Source organism: Thalassophryne amazonica, chromosome 5 (genome assembly GCF_902500255.1).
Source record: "Thalassophryne amazonica chromosome 5, fThaAma1.1, whole genome shotgun sequence".
In the NCBI taxonomy this organism is placed as follows: Eukaryota; Metazoa; Chordata; class Actinopteri; order Batrachoidiformes; family Batrachoididae; genus Thalassophryne; species Thalassophryne amazonica.
In genome coordinates this window covers 28450392-28467497 of record NC_047107.1, presented here as the reverse complement: position 1 = coordinate 28467497, position 17106 = coordinate 28450392, and the positions used below count along the sequence as shown (strand labels likewise).

At 42.4% G+C, this 17106-nt stretch overlaps 1 protein-coding gene across 3 annotated transcripts in view; it reads left to right on the top strand.

The window, feature by feature from the left end:
* Window positions 1-2171: 2171 nt before the first annotated feature.
* The window catches only part of si:ch1073-459j12.1 (inactive carboxypeptidase-like protein X2), a 103861-nt gene continuing 88926 nt past the window's right edge, over window positions 2172-17106 (top strand). For all 3 annotated transcript variants that reach the window (XM_034169873.1, XM_034169871.1, XM_034169872.1), the window contains exon 1: window positions 2172-2443. In XM_034169873.1, the coding sequence (XP_034025764.1) occupies window positions 2209-2443 (235 nt within the window). In that variant the 5' untranslated portion in view covers window positions 2172-2208. The remainder of the gene's footprint in view (window positions 2444-17106) is intronic.

The following is a 17106-nucleotide window of genomic DNA, read 5'->3' as shown; positions in this document are numbered from 1 at the left end:
AGGGGGTTAGCTTCATTCCTTTCCCACATCCAGTGAGGGGAAGTGTTTGTCCAAACTTCCGGTCCAAAATCCATCATTTTATACCTCCTTTGTTAGAGAACTGGGGATCTCAGAAGAGCCAGATTACTGAAGGTTTGTTTGTTTTTCTGAGTGCACTTGTGCAAGGTTTACTTTGTTTCTCACACATGAATCAGACACTTTCTCAGTGCTTTAAGACCAGCTCCCACATTCACCTTCGAAGTTTTATTCCTAAATGCTTGACCATTTCTCTGTTTTGTGAAATAGTTTTTGTTTTCTGTACTCCCCCCACTGACAGTCTGTCTCTTTGCCAGTTGGAAAGGCCACTGCTTGGCCTTACTGTATTCTGAGTTATCTGTCTGCAGCATTCTTTGCAGTCAAAGGCCTCCTCCCCCTTCAGTTACAACTGCATGGTGCAACATTTCTCAGAAACAAATGTTTTATATTCACCTTCACCAAATGGTTGTGTTTTCTCCCATGTCCATTTGATGGGTTTGGGAGTGTTATCAGATTCCTTGGAACTAACCTGACTGATTCTTTTCCAACTTGGTGAGAAGACTGGCTCCTATGTGGAACAAAAACCAACACATTTTACAGCAGAGCTGAAAAAAAATCAACTGCAAGAACACAGAAAAATGGGTGGATTTTCAAGGATCTTATTACATTTTGGTATAAGGCTGAATAAAACAGTGCCACAAAGGCATTTTAATTTTACACACAGACAGTTAAGGTCATAAATTTACATAAAGTTCCACCTTAGGAGCCACCTTGATAAGATTCATGATCACTGAGCAATTGTACACCATTATTATATGTATGCCAACATAAGAAGCTTACAGTTGAGCTTAAACTCGACTTCTCGACTTCTTCTCGACTCAACTTCTACTTTTTTTACTAATAGCCCAATTTCATAGCCTTAAGAGTGTGCATATCATGAATGCTTGGTCTTGTTGGATTTGTGAGAATCTACTGAATCTACTGGTACCTTGTTTCCCATGTAACAATAAGAAGTGTACTCAAAACCTGGATTAATGTTTTTAGTCACATAGCACTACTATTATTCTGAACACTACTGTATAAGTTACTACAAATATGTCAGAGCTCTGAATTGAAGCAGGTACTGTGTCTTAGCATTGTATCCAGCTGCAGTTAAACGCACTTCGAGGGTTTGACGTTCCTGACAGGTGCTGCAGACAGAAAGGAGGAGCATGGAGGAGGATTTGGGGAAGTAAAGGATGCATCAAATCATAGAACGTTATGCCATCTGCTCAAACAATCCTCCTGTCCTGTGTTGGCTCTTCCACAGCCCTCGAGACCACCATATGTCTTTCAGCAGAAAGCAGAAAGCTATGAAAAAGGCTTCAGGAAAGAATGACGGTGCGCCGGCGAGACGAGATGGAAAGCAAAGGTCCAAAGTGGACTGAGAAAGCACTTCTCTTCTACGCCTGCCTGTTTTCATTTCCTTTGAATTCCACTCTCTGATGATTAGCAGTGTTCGGTTTTGTTAAAACACACACATGAAAAACCCTATACTCCCCCTTTGCCCCTTTCACCCTCCTCCTTGTACTCCCCCTCTCTCCTCCCTCTTCTGTGGAATTCGGTGTCCGAGGAGTCACTGCTCACTGCTGCTGTCTCTGCGGTGAGTCTGCAGGGTGAAGAATTCTACACCAGGTACAGGACGAAAAGACGTTGACGGTATCATTTTTAACCACAAGGTACAGCCCATTGACTGTGAGGACTCGCCCATCCTCCCCCAACATCCCGGCACATCTCTCGTCTGATCCGTGCACCTGTTCTGACTCGTCAGCCAGGTGAGGAGGACCCTTTTTGGTGTTTTTCCAGCTGACCGTGGATACAGGGTAATTAGGAAGCCAGCCTTTTCGTGTGACTGGATTGCTGGTTTGCTCTGTCTCTCTCCCTCTCTTCTTGTCTAATCCACCTCCCTTCCCTCCCTGTCTGTCCCTGCCCCCATCCCACTCCATCTCTGTCGTGCCTCTTCTCATACGAAGGCTGTGATCATGTTTGACACTATCCACAGCAACGTATGAAGCTGCAGAAGTTTCTCCTGTGGAGTAAAAGTGGACCGGATTCCAAGGACACATACGGAGGACGATTAACAGAAAAAAAAGTATCATCCTTTTGTAGGATACAGCTGGACTGAGTTTTTGCACAGAAGAGAAAGCAGCAGGTATGAGAAGCCCAGCTGTAGTTGTGTCTGTGGCTGTGCTGGCCCTGTGCTGCCTGCTGATCCCCACACGAGTGGAAAGTGCCGGGGGGATTCTTTCTTTGCAGCAGTCTGAAGGGGAGACGCAGGCAGGAGGTCTGTTGCCAGATGAGTCCCTGGATGACCCAGAAAAAGAAGAAGGACTGGCAGTGGGAAGCAGCAAAAAGGCCAAACGAGAAGCAGGAGAAGCTGCACTGCCAGGTGAGTGGAAATCACCAAATCCAAACAATCCTGGAAGTCAGCAAGACTTTAACTTCACTTATAGTACAGTGTTAATATCATTTTGTCTGATGTATATGTCACTGTACCCGTATCCAAGCCAAGAATCCACATCTGGATCCCAGTCAGAACCAACATGCAATGGGTACTTCATCTTAATCAGACAGATCACTCCAATACAATTTCTGTCGCTTGGTTGACATCAGTCAAAGAAACACAGGCAATCACGTTACCTTGGCAAAGGTACTGTGATTACAAGCAGTGACTGAAGACAACACAGTGCAGATGTGAAGTTTTTCAGCTCTGGTCTGAGTTATATTGTGATGTGGATGACGACACACAGACACAAACACACATGGGTGACAAAGTCCAGATGCTCACTTGTCCACTGCTGCTCCACAAAATGCACCACAGATGTATTCATGTCACCCAACAGACTAGGCAGCATCTTGTGGTCAGATTTTCCATCCATCCATCCATCCATTTTCTTCCGCTTTAGCCGGAGTCGGGTCATGGGGTCAGCAGCTCAAGCAAAGCCGCTCAGACCTCCCGATCCACACACACCTCCCCCAGCTCCTCCGGGGGAACTCCGAGGCGTTCCCAAGCCAGCTGAGAGACATAGTCCCTCCAGCATGTCCTGGGTCTTCCCCGGGGCCTCCTCCCAATGGGACGTGCCTGGAACACCTCTCCAGCGAGGCGTCCAGGGGGCGTCCGGAAAAGAAGCCAGAGCCACCTCAGCTGGCTCTTTTCGACATGGAGGAGCAGTGGCTTGACTCCGAACTCCTCCCAAGCTCGGAGTCGAGCTCACAGCCAAGTCGAGCTCACAGCCAAGTCGAGCTCACAGCCAAAATCTGACCAGATTTTGGCTGTGGTTATATTTTTGCCCCTTTTGTCTATTGGTGAACAGCCTGGAGCCCACAATGATTCATATACCGATATTAATTTTTTTTTACTGAAGATTCATATCCAGATAGGCGTGAACTGATTCAATTTTCAAAGTTATAGGTCAAAGTCAGGAAAAATGTTGGAAAAATGGACAAATCCCTATCTTTAATATTGAACGAATTTTCAAAAATTCATGACGCTGTCAAAAAAAGATCAAATTTCTTTCATATTTGAGAGCATGATGCTATCGATTACGGACTGACAAAGTTTGTTCGGGATCTGCTCCAGATTACAGATTTTGTGGACATTTAAATTTAACATTGAAAACTCCATTTAATGTATATTTTACATTATATCTTAAACGTGCCCCAATCACTCTCATATTTGAAAGTGATGTGCAGACTGGCACTCATCATCTGACAAAGTTGGACCTGGATCTGATCCAGATTGTGGATTTTTTTGGACATTTGAATTTAATACTGAAAATCCCATTTGGTGTACATTTTACATTATATCTCAATCAAAGTGCCTCAGTCATTTGTTTCTAGTATGGATTTACCTACACCACCAAAATTGGATGGAAGTTCTAATTTTATGCCTATTTGTCTATTTTCTAGTTATTAGTTGGAAACCAAGAGCCAAAAGGAACGACAAATTGTGCATAGCAAAGATAACATATTCTATGAAATGGTAAATTAAATGGTAAATGGACTGCATTTATATAGCGCTTTTCCATCTGCATCAGACACTCAAAGGGCTTTATAATAATGCCTCACATTCACCCTGATGTGAGGGTGCTGCCCAACCTGGTCTCATGGCAAGTCATGATTCAGCAGCACGAAATATACATTATTCTCTTGGTTTGTGATATTGTGATGAAAAGCGCCTCATTTTCATCACGGCAGCACAAATTCATTGTAATTCATTCTGTGATGTCTGCACGAAATTAAAAGTGAAGCGGGCGGGGAGGGGTCGGGTGGTTATGGTTAGGGTGGGGGGGAAGAGTAAGTTTATGTTATGGTTAAGGTTAGGTTTGGGGGTAGGAGTAGGGTTAGTAATAGTGAGTTAAAAAAAAAACCCTGTCACTAAAATTTAACTCATTTCGTCACGGGAGCACAAAAAAAAAAAAACAACGTGAGACTGGGCTGTGCTGCCATACAAAGCACTCACTATACACCGGGAGCAACTAGGGGATTAAGGACCTTGCCCAAGGGCCCTTAGTGATTTTCCGGTCAGGCTGGGATTTGAACAGGGGATCCTCTTGTCTCAAGTCCAACACTTAACACAGGACCATCACCTCCCCTAAAAATTGTGAAAATTATCTGAAAAAGAATTCAGAAACCAGAAAAATTTAAACAAAAAACAAAACAAAATCTGACAACACCACAAAAAAGTGCATGAACTAAATACAAACTGCTGACGTTTGATCACATCTAATTTAGCTTATGAAAAGCCACTTCTAACAGGACTTTGACCTTGAAATTTTTTTCCAAGGTAAAGTTTTGTGGAACTGTAATTGAAACGAGCGTTGGCGGAGGTTTTTGCTCTATGAGTGTGGTTCTCTAATTTTTTATGACACAGCCCCTGTGCGCTGTTGTAACATCTGAGTGAAGAATCAACCAAAAGCACTCATGATAAAATGCTTGTAAGATGACTATGATCTATTTATTAAATATTTACATATAATCCAAATGGACTTGTGGCTAGTGGTGGATAACTAATGGAAAAGAGAAGTGTTTTCCATGAATATGCCTCAGGATAGCAGACAACCTCAGAAGGAAACACTGGTTGACCTCAAGCAACTACTGAGGCATCTGGCTGTCTGGTTATGACCCATTTTATGGAATCTTATGACAGAAATGAATGTATTTTAATTTCCAGGTTTATAGAGAACAACCATAAATTGTGGTGGCCTGCAATTACAACATTAAGCACAAATTGACAAATGTAAGTAGCATCATGAAAATTTTTTTGGAACCCTTGATTTTGTTATTAACAACACTAGAAAGAAGTGAGTTCTTTCGGATGGCAGGACTGGTAGCCAAGCAGTTAAGTGCACTTTTCAGTTTTCACTGTGGAAGGCTCCGAGTTCAAGGCCAACCCTGCCCGTTCTTCATGTAATGAGGAGTTGTTGTCAGAAAGGACATCCAGTACACACACACACAAAAAAAATTATGTCCCAAGTCAAAGTGAAGATGGACCTTTAATCTGCTGTGGTGACCCTGAGTGGAAAAAACAACTCTGAGCTTCTCCCCTTTTTTCCCCCCACACATGAACACCACAGCAGATCCACCTTGGATCTGCATGTTGATTTGGGATAAGATTTGTACCGGATGTCCATCCTGATGCAACTCCCCATTACATGGAAAATGGGCAGGAATGGTCTTGAGTCAGGAACCTTCTGCTCTAGAACCAAGGACACTAACCACTTGGCCACCACACTGCCCAATTTTATCTTTTATTTTTTTGCCACATATAATTTATAAACAAGAATTCAGGCTTCTCTACATTACAAGTAAAATTACTTACAATGTTCACTGTTCACAGTTGTCACCTAACATCCCTAATTTCTCCTACAATACTAGTCCTATCAACTTACTGTTTTCATGGCATTCGTCCTTTACCCAAAATACATAAACATACCAAATGGCAAATGTCAGCGCTCCCCAGTTTTTCCATGATGGAAGTTACACACATGCACAGACATACACAGAGGCCACTTGGCTTTTAATATATAGGTGATTTACCGCCCCCCTGCTGGAATGGTGTGTGAGTCCAGAATGTGTCAATGTCCATTGTTCACTGTTGTTACCTAATACCCCTAATTTCTCCAAAAATATTAGTCCTATCAATTTTCCATTTTCGCAGCGTCCATCCTTGACCCAAAATACATAAACATACCAAATGGTAAATGTCAGCTCTCCCCAGTTTCTCCGTGATCAAAGCCATACACACACACATGCACGCACACACACATATATAGATGATATAAATTAGCTGTGATAGACTGGCTACCTGTCCAGGGTGTACCCCACCACTCACCCATTGACTGCTGGGATAGGCTCTAGCCATATGCCCTTCTTGTATAATGTTACCATTCTTTCTTACAGTGCTGAAAAGATCTTTTGACATTGAGGATAAAAGTGATGAGCATTTCAGGTGTTCTTCCTGCAAACACGTCTTAAGGTGTACAACAGTATGAGGTTGCTGTCACTGCATTTTTTATTTAAAAAATCTCCACACATTCTCTACTGGGGACAGGTAAGGACTGCAGTCAGGCTAATCGAGTACTCATAAGCTCTTTTTCCACAGCCATTCCTTTGTAATGTGTGCAGAATGTGATTTTGCACTGTCTTGTTGAAAAATGCAGGGATGACCCTGGAAAATATGTCTTCTTGATGTCAGCAGCTAACCCTGTGCTTCACTAATAGACCCAGAATTTGTAGTGATGCTGAGACCTGTTCCATTGATAATAATACAGTGCATCCGGAGACTATTCACAAGCGCTTCATGCATTTCACATTTTATGTTACAGCCTTATTCCAAAATGGAGTAAATTCATTTTTTTTCTTTTTTTTCCTCAAACTTTTACTCAAGACACCCCGTAACATATGTTGTTGATGCACCCTTGGCAGCAATTACAGCCTCAGGTCTTCTCGAATATGATGCCACAATCTTGGTGTGCCTATCTTTGGGCAGTTTTGTCCATTCCTCTTTGCAGCACCTCTCAAGCTCCAACAGGTTGGATGGGAAGTGTCGGTGCACAGACATTTTCATATCTCACCAGAGATGTTCAATCGAATTCAGGTTTGGGCTCTGGCTGGGTCACTTAAGGACATTCACAGAGTTGTCCTGAAGCCACTCCTTTCATATCTCGGCTGTGTGCTTAGGGTCATTGTCCTGCTGACAGATGAACCGTTGCCCCAGTCTGAAGTCAAGAGCGCTCTGGAGCAGGTTTTCATCCAGGATGTCTCTGTACATTGCTGCATTCAGCTTTCCCTCAATCCTGGCTAGTCTCCCAGTTCCTGCTGCTGAAAAACATCCCCACAGCATGATGCTACCACCACCATGCTTCACTGTGGGGATGGTGCCTGATTTCCTCCAAACATGACACCTGGCATTCACACGAAAGAGTTCAGTCTTTGTCTCATCAGACCAGAGAACTTTGTTTCTCATGGTCTGAGAGTCCTTCAGGTGCCTTTTAGCAGACTCTAGGCAGCCTGTCATGTGCCTTTTACTAAGGAGTGGCTTCCATCTGGCCACTCTACCATACAGACCTGATTGGTGGTTTGCTGCAAAGATGGTTGTCCTTCTGGAAGGATCTCCTCTCTCCACAGAGGAATGCTGGAGCTCTGACAGAGTGGCCATCAGGTTCTTGGTCACCTCCCTGACTAAGGCCCTCCTCCACTGATCGCTCAGTTTAGAAGAGCGGCCAGCTCTAGAAAGACTACTGGTGGATCCAAACTTCTTCCATTTATGGATGATGGATGCCACTGTGCTCATTGGGACCTTCAAAGCAGCAGAAATGTTTCTGGACCCTTCCCCAGATTTGTACCTCAAGGCAATCCTGTCTCGGAGGTCTACAGACAATTCCTTTGACTTCATGCTTGGTTTGTGCTCTGACATGCACTGTCAACTGTGGGACCTTATATGTAGCAGGTGTGTGTCTTTCCAAATCATGTCCAATCAACTGAATTTACCCCAGGTGGACTCAAATTAAGCTGCAGAAACATCTGAAAGATGATCAGTGGAAACAGGATGCATCCGAGCTCAGTTTTGAGCTTCGTGGCAAAGGCCATGAACACTTATTTACATGTGATTTCTTCATTTTTTTATTTTTAATAAATCTGCAAAAATCTCAAAAATAAACTTTTTTCACATTGTCATTACGGGGTATTGTGTTTAAAATTTTGAGGGGAAAAAAAAGAATTTTGCCCATTTTGGAATAAGGCTGTAACATAACAAAATGTGGAAAAATTCAAGTGCTGTGAATACTTTCCGGATGCACTGTATGTTACTCTAAAATCTGAATGTACTTTGTTGCATTAGTGCTGCCACCACAGACACAAGATTAACATAGGGCTTCATTTTTGCATAGTGAAGTTTTTTAAGTAGCATTTGGAAATGTAACTCTGCATTGTAGTGTTTGATGAAGGTTTCCCAAAGTAATCCCTTGCCCATGTGGTTATATCAGCTATTGATGAATAACCATTCTTCATGCAGTGCTGTCTAACGAATTGAATATCGTGAAGTCTTTGCCCTATATGCACTGAAATTCCTCTAGATTCTTTGAATCATTGAATATTATTATGCACTGTAGAGGGAGAAACTCTCTACAGTAACTGTAAATCTTTTCCTATCTTTTTTGAGGAATGTTGTTTTAAAACATTTTAATCATTTTTTCATGCATTTGTTGACAAACTGGAGATCCTCTGCCTATTTTTTCTCCTCAAAGCCTCAGACTTTCTTTGATGCTGCTTTTGTACCAAATCATGGTTGCAATCAGCTGTTGACATCCCCCGTTTGAAATAACATTACTCTTTAAAATTATTATTTTTATTTAATTAACCTCAGTAGCAGCCCTAAATTGACCCCTTCTTAACTTTTTTGTAATGTGTTGCAGGCCTGAAATCCAACAATAGATACACAAAAGAAAACATGAAATATCTTGGGTTTATACTTTCTGCAATGAAACAGATGTCAACGTTAAACTAAGAATCCCTGTGGGGTTTTTTATTTGCTTTTTTCCATACCCTTGTAACTTTTTCTGATTTTGGGGTTATAAATTAAATCAAAATATCAAAGCCATGATTGATTTCATACAGAGAGACAGAGTACTAAAAAAATGTGATGTTTACTTTGAGAGTGTTGACAGAAGAAGGATATGAAAGGCCAGTAAGAGTTGCATTGTGTGTTTGTGGATTTAGAGAACGCTTATGAAAGGGTGCTGAGAGAAGAGTTGTGGTATTGTATGAGTGGTATTGAAGTACATGAGGGTGGTGCAAGATATGGTAGTGGGCTGTGTGACTGCGCTAAATCTGTGGTAGGAATGACAAATGGGTTCAGAATGGAGGAGGGATTGCATCATAGATCAGCTCTGAGCTCTTTGTTTGCAGAAGTGATGGATAGTTTTAGAGTTAAGGTCAGACAGGAGTCACCGTGGACTATGATATGTCCAGATGACATTTTGATTTGTACTGAAAGTAAGGAGAAGGTTCAGTCAAACCTGGAGCGGTAGAGGTATGCTCTGAAGAGACAGGGAATGAAATTTTATAATAGCAAGATGGAGTACATGTCTGTGAATCAGGAGAATATGATCAAATGTTTAGGCTGAGAGGAGTAGAAATGATTATGGTAGATGAGTTTAAATACGAGGGACAATTGAGAAGTTTTGAGCCTGACCCACAAAAAGTAGGGCTTGGATCTCCATCTTTTACATTCTGAGGAACTAACATTTCTTGAGAATGTGTGAAGTTCTGGCAGCATGGTTGGGTTAGTGGTTAGCACTGTTGCCTCACATCAAGTAGGTTGTAGGTTCAATTCCCGGGCCTTTTTGTGTGGAGTTTGCATTTTCTTTCCGTGTTTGATTGGGTTCTCTACGGGTGCTTCAGCTTCCTCCTACATCCAGAGACATGCAGATTAGGTGAATTGAAAACTTTAAATTGGGCTTAGGTGTGTGTGTGGGTGTGAATGTGTTTGTTTGTCTGTATGTGGCCCTGCAATAGACTGGTGTCCTGTCCAGGGTGTCCCCTGTCTCACTCCCCATGACTGCTGGGATAGGCTCCATAACCCTTAATTGGAGTAAGCGGGTACAGAAAATGGATGGATGTGTGAATTTTTGATTCACTGGGTGCAATGTTGAGAAATGTTGCTTTCTCAGAATGTGAAAGATGGAGAACCATCCCTTACTTTTTCTGGGTCAGGCTCAAAACTTTTCAATCACCCCTCATATTTGGGGTCAACTATTCAAAGTAATGGAAAGTGTGGAAGAGGTGACGAAGAGAATACAGGCAGGTTGGAGTGGGTGGTGAAGAGTGGTAGGGAGGAATTGTGGTTGAAAGGTATCTACAAGCAAAGAAAGGAAGGTTGTGGTTGAGAGATGTTGAAAGCTGGAGGTGCCAGAACTGATTATTTAGCCATTTTCCCTGGCAGTGATGGGGATGGACAGGGTTAACTACGAGCATATCAGAGAGACAGCCCAGAGCGGATGGTTTGGAACCATAGTGAGAAAGGGAAGATTGAGACAGTTTGGGCATGCGCAGAAGAGAGATGTGGGGCATACTGGAAGAAGGATGCTGAGCATGGACATGCCAAGCAGGAGCAAATGGAGGCGGCTAAAGCAGAGGTTATGGATGTGATCAGGGAAAATATGCAGGCTGTTGGTGTGAGAGAAGAAGATGCAAAACACATTGGGAGATGGACACTGATGATTGGCTGTAGCAGCCCCTAAAGGAAGCAGTCTAAAGAAGAATATCAAAGCCAGTATAATGGACTGCATAAGTATGGGTACCGTTTAGTACAACACAGTTATCACGTTCGTAGCTGGTTTTCTTTGGAAAAGTCAGGGAATGGACAAATGAACACTTCCAAGTCATTGAATCTGTCTTGGATGTCATTTGCATTAACCATTAAGAAATACAAACAGTATGGTGCTGCATGGTAAATCTGTCGAGATATAGTTCTCAAAAACTGAGCGACCATGCGAGATGATGACAAGTGAGAGAAGCCACATAGACACCAGACAACTACAAAGGAGTTACAGGCTTCTGACAATGTGAAATTGTATGTGCGCGCGCACACACACACACACACACACACACACACACACACACACACACACACACACACACACACACACACACACACACACACACATATATGGGTGATTCTTTAACTACGGGCACTATTGGCCTTGTAAATGTAATTTCCACCACACCATTGCCTTACAATATAAAGCGCCTTGGGGCAACTGTTTGTTGTGATTTGGCGCTATATAGATGTGCTCTGATGTCACTGTTTATCTCCATAGAAACTACTCAAACAATCTTTCATACAAACTGTTTAAAGGGACATTACAGTGTTGTGGTGGAAATTACGGCAATAGTGTGGGACAACTACATTTTGTTTAAAAAAATCACAACAGTTGTATGACATTGAATACCCCAATTATGTTTTGATTATTTTACTGATATTTTATTCAGAGATATTTTAAAACATTAGAAAAAACGTTTCTTTACCATTCATTCAAGTCTGGGTGTGGGACAAGCACAAAACGGCAATATTTGCATATAATGATGCTGAAAAAATGTGAAAAAGTCATCATAGACTACTAGAACAAATTTCTTAACACACTTTCATTGTAAAGATAACTATAAAAATGTGAAATTTCCCCTTTTTTCTGTTTTTCATACAATATGATCAAAGGACATAATAAGTGCCCGTAGTCTAAGAATCACCCATATGTCTATCTATCTATCTCTCTCTCTCTCTCTCTCTCTCTCTCTCTCTCTCTCTCTCTCTCTCTCTCTCTCTCTCTCTCTCTCTCTCTCACTCAACAAAAATATAAACGCAACACTTTTGGTTTTGCTCCCATTTTGTATGAGATTAACTCAAAGATCTAAAACTTTTTCCACATACACAATATCACCATTTCCCTCAAATATTGTTCACAAACCAGTCTAAATCTGTGATAGTGAGCACTTCTCCTTTGCTGAGATAATCCATCCCACCTCACAGGTGTGCCATATCAAGATGCTGATTAGACACCATGATTAGTGCACAGCTGTGCCTTAGACTGCCCACAATAAAAGGCCACTCTGAAAGGTGCAGTTTTATCACACAGCACAATGCCACAGATGTCGCAAGATTTGAGGGAGCGTGCAATTGGCATGCTGACAGCAGGAATGTCAACCAGAACTGTTGCTCATGTATTGAATGTTCATTTCTCTACCATAAGCCGTCTCCAAAGGCGTTTCAGAGAATTTGGCAGTACATCCAACCAGCCTCACAACCGCAGACCACTTGTAACCACACCAGCCCAGGACCTCCACATCCAGCATGTTCACCTCCAAGATCGTCTGAGACCAGCCACTCAGACAGCTGCTGAAACAATCAGTTTGCATAACCAAAGAATTTCTATACAAACTGTCAGAAACCGTCTCAGGGAAGCTCATCTGCATGCTCGTCGTCCTCATCAGGGTCTCGACCTGACTCCAGTTCGTCGTCGTAACCGACTTGAGTGGGCAAATGCTCACATTCGCTGGCGTTTGGCACGTTGGAGAGGTGTTCTCTTCACGGATGAATCCCGGTTCACACTGTCCAGGGCAGATGGCAGATAGCGTGTGTGGCGTCGTGTGGGTGAGCGGTTTTCTGATGTCAGTGTTGTGGATCTAGTGGCCCATGGTGGCGGTGGGGTTATGGTATGGGCAGGCGTCTGTTATGGACGAAGAACACAGGTGCATTTTATTGATGGCATTTTGAATGCACAGAGATACCGTGACGAGATCCTGAGGCCCATTGTTGTGCCATACATCCAAGAACATCACCTCATGTTGCAGCAGGATAATGCACGGCCCCATGTTGCAAGGATCTGTACACAATTCTTGGAAGCTGAAAATGTCCCAGTTCTTGCATGGCCGGCATACTCACCGGACATGTCACCCATTGAGCATGTTTGGGATGCTCTGGACCGGCGTATACGACAGCGTGTACCAGTTCCTGCCAATATCCAGCAACTTCGCACAGCCATTGAAGAGGAGTGGACCAACATTCCACAGGCCACAATTGACAACCTGATCAACTCTATGCGAAGGAGATGTGTTGCACTGCATGAGGCAAATGGTGGTCACACCAGATACTGACTGGTATCCCCCCCAATAAAACAAAACTGCACCTTTCAGAGTGGCCTTTTATTGTGGGCAGTCTAAGGCACACCTGTGCACTAATCATGGTGTCTAATCAGCATCTTGATATGGCACACCTGTGAGGTGGGATGGATTATCTCAGCAAAGGAGAAGTGCTCACTATCACAGATTTAGACTGGTTTGTGAACAATATTTGAGGGAAATGGTGATATTGTGTATGTGGAAAACGTTTTAGATCTTTGAGTTCATCTCATACAAAATGGGAGCAAAACCAAAAGTGTTGCGTTTATATTTTTGTTGAGTATATATATATATATATATATATATATATATATATATATATATATATATATATATATATATATATATATATATATATATATATATATATATATATATATATATATATAGACAGTGAGGAAAATAAGTATTTGAACACCCTGCAGTTTTGCAAGTTCTCCCACTTAGAAATCATGGAGGGTTCTGAAATTTTCATCTTAGGTGCATGTCCACATATTCTAAAAAAAAAAAATCTGGAAATCACAATGGGCCTCATGTATCAACGTTGCGTACGGCGATATCTGAGCGTATACGGGGTGTACGCCAAAACGGCTGTGCCACTTGGCATTTATCAATGTGGTTGTTGGTGTACACTGCGCTGAAAATATACACCAGGTCGAGAGGTGGCGTAAATTATACACCAAAATGAACCAGCGCTGGAATCCACATAAAAATGAAGATGATCAACATGATAAACAGTGCCATTATACAAACCAATGCATATGTTACATAAATAACACTTTCCTGATTATACTACATAATAATCAATACAAATCCCGCCTTTGCGGGATTGTTATGGAGCATGATCCGTGGTCACAGCACTGACTGCAAAGAAAGCCAGAGCAGCGCTGAGCTTAACTTCATGTGGTGTGATTGTTTTAGACAATGAAATTGATAATAACAACTGTAGTTTCGTCATTCCCTTAATTCGCCCGTGCTGCAACCAGGTTTTGTCGTCTCCATTCGGTTGTCACAATAATATAAATACAGAAATAACTTTAAAAATAAAGAAATCTGACAGATTAGGCGTGTCTTATTAATTGAGCGAGCAAATATCCATGTCAAGAATTATTGACATGTGAAAAGAGAATACAGTGGTCCCTCGCTATAACGCAGTTCACCTGTCGTGGCCTCGGAGTCTCGCGGAGTATTTAGTCCAATTTTGCATGCCTTTTTTTTTACAGTGTTCTGTGTTCTGCGTATCTGTTGATAAGAATCTTGTTGCCCAGAAGAGAAAAGAGCACCAACAACTATTCATAACTGTGTTTGTCACTCGGAAACACACACCTGCAGCCAGGTGTGAGTGGAAAAAGGCGCGGCGTCAGGACGCAGAGGCACGATCTGTGAAATACTGGTGAGTCACTATTAATAATTTCTTATGTGTCCGACCTCGTTCGTTGATCGTTAAAATTAATTTGTTAGTTCTATAAGCCATCATAATTATTTATAGGAAAACATTCTATTTTTATTTCTCAAACAAATGTTTGGGCCTGAAACAGTATAAAAGACACCTGTTCACACACTCAATCAATCACACTCCAACCTGTCCACCATAGCTAAGACCAAAGAGCTGTCTAAGGACACCAGGGACAAAACTAGACCTGCACAAGGCTGGGATGGACTACAGGGCAACAGGCAAGCAGCTTGGTAGAAGACAACAACTGTTATGATTATTTATTAGAAAGTGGAAGAAACACAAGATGACTGTCAATTTCCCTCAGTCTGAGATTCCATGCAAGATCTCACTTTGTGGGGTAAGGATGATTCTGAGAAAGCTCAGAACTACACAGGAGGACCTGGTCAATGACCTGAAGAGAGCTGGGACCACAGTCACAAAGATTACATTAGTAACACATGATGCTGTCATGGTTTAAAATCCTGCAGGGCAGCAAGGTCCCCCTGCTCAAGCCAGCACATGTCCAGGCCTGTTTGAAGTTCACCAGTGACCATCTGGATGATCCGTAAGAAGCATTTCAAGGTCCTGGAGTGGCCTGGCCAGTCTCCAGACCCAAACTCAATAGAAATTCTTTGGAAGGAGCTGAAACTCCAAACCTGAAATATATATATATATATATATATATATATATACACGAGGTCTGTTAGAAAAGTATCCAACCTTTTTTTTTTTTTTTTTTTTTTTTTGCAAAAACCTGATGGATTTGAATCAAGCGTGCTTGCATGAGCCAACCTTGAACCTTCATGCGCATGCGTGAACTTTTTCACGCCTGTCGATTGCGTCATTTGCTGGCAAGCAGCATTTGTGTGAGGTCATGTGTAGTGCACTTGGTGGTTTTTCATTGCAAGGAAAATGACGGAACGACTGGAGCAGCGCTACTGCGTCAAATTTTGCCAGAAACTGGGCGACAGCCAGGTGGAAACCATTCGGAATATTCAGACGGCTTTCGGTGACAATGCTATGGCCGTCACACAGATTAAGGAGCGGTACAACCGGTTTAAAGACGACCGCACGATGGTGGAGAGCGAGCCACGCTGCGGTTGGCCATCAACATGCTGAAATGACCAGGTAATTTCCAAAGTGAACGCAGTGGTGATGCAGGACCATCGTGTGACTATCAGAGAAATTGCGGAAGAGGTGGACATCAGCACTTTTTCGGCACATTCCACTGTGACAGAAGATTTGGCCATAAAAAGAGTGGCGGTGAAATTCATGCCGAAGCCCACCTCTTCCACAATTTCTCGGATAGTCACACAACTGAAAAGCCACCGAAAGCCATCTGAATCTTCTGAATGGTTTCCACCTGGCTGTCGCCCAGTTTCTGTCAAAATTTGACGCAGTAGCGCTGCATGCAGTAGCGCTGTTCCAGTCGTTCCGTCATTTTCCTTGCAATGAAAAACCACCAAGAGCACTACACGACCTCACACAAATGCTGCTTGCCAGCAAATGACGCAATTGACAGGCGTGAAAAATTTCACGCATGCGCACGAAGGTTCAAGGTTGGCTCATGCAAGCATACTTGATTCAAATCCATCAGGTTTTTGCAAAGAAAAATAAGGTTGGATACTTTTCTAACAGACCTCATACACACACGAAATTGGAAACCCAAACCTAGATCATTTTATTTTATTTTATTTTATTTATGAAAATTCTTCTCTGCTTCACACTATACAATTATAGACTTTTGATGAGGTGTACCCATGATTATGCGGACCTGGTTAGGATGGGGTTCACCGAGGCCTTGGCACACCGAAATCAAAAGTCTATAACTGCTTTATTATATAGTAAACAAGAAAATTGGGAGTTTGTCAAGCATACTAAAACTGAAAACGCAATCTCAAGTTTAAACTCTTTATTATTACTGTCATACTGCACCAATTGACATCGTTCGACTGGAGATGCCTGTTAAGTCCGTGACGAAGAGCCATCAGTCTTGTTTTCTTATAAAAACAAGACTGGCTTGCCTCTACTGGTGGTTGGCTCTCACTGCGGTATTGTATCACTTCCTGTTCCGGAGCACAGCGGTGTTTTGCTGTATCTGTTAGCTGTTTAATCTGCGCAGTTAGATTGATCTAGTTACCTAGATAACGATTTGCTTCACAGTGTAATCTTCACGTGCCTTAACTAAAGCACTCCCTCTGCTGAATCACCTCTAAATTATTTACACATTATTCACTTTGTGTGTTTTTAGGAATCCGCTAGCTTAGCGCAGCTACTAGCTCTTAGCCAATTTAGCATGGCGGCTTCTCCTGTCTCTCCTGCACTTTTCTGCTCTGGGTGTGAAATGTTTAGTTATTCCTCGGCCTCCTTTAGCAGTAATGGTACTTGTAATAAGTGTAGCTTATTCGTAGCTTTGGAGGCCAGGCTGGGCGAATTGGAGA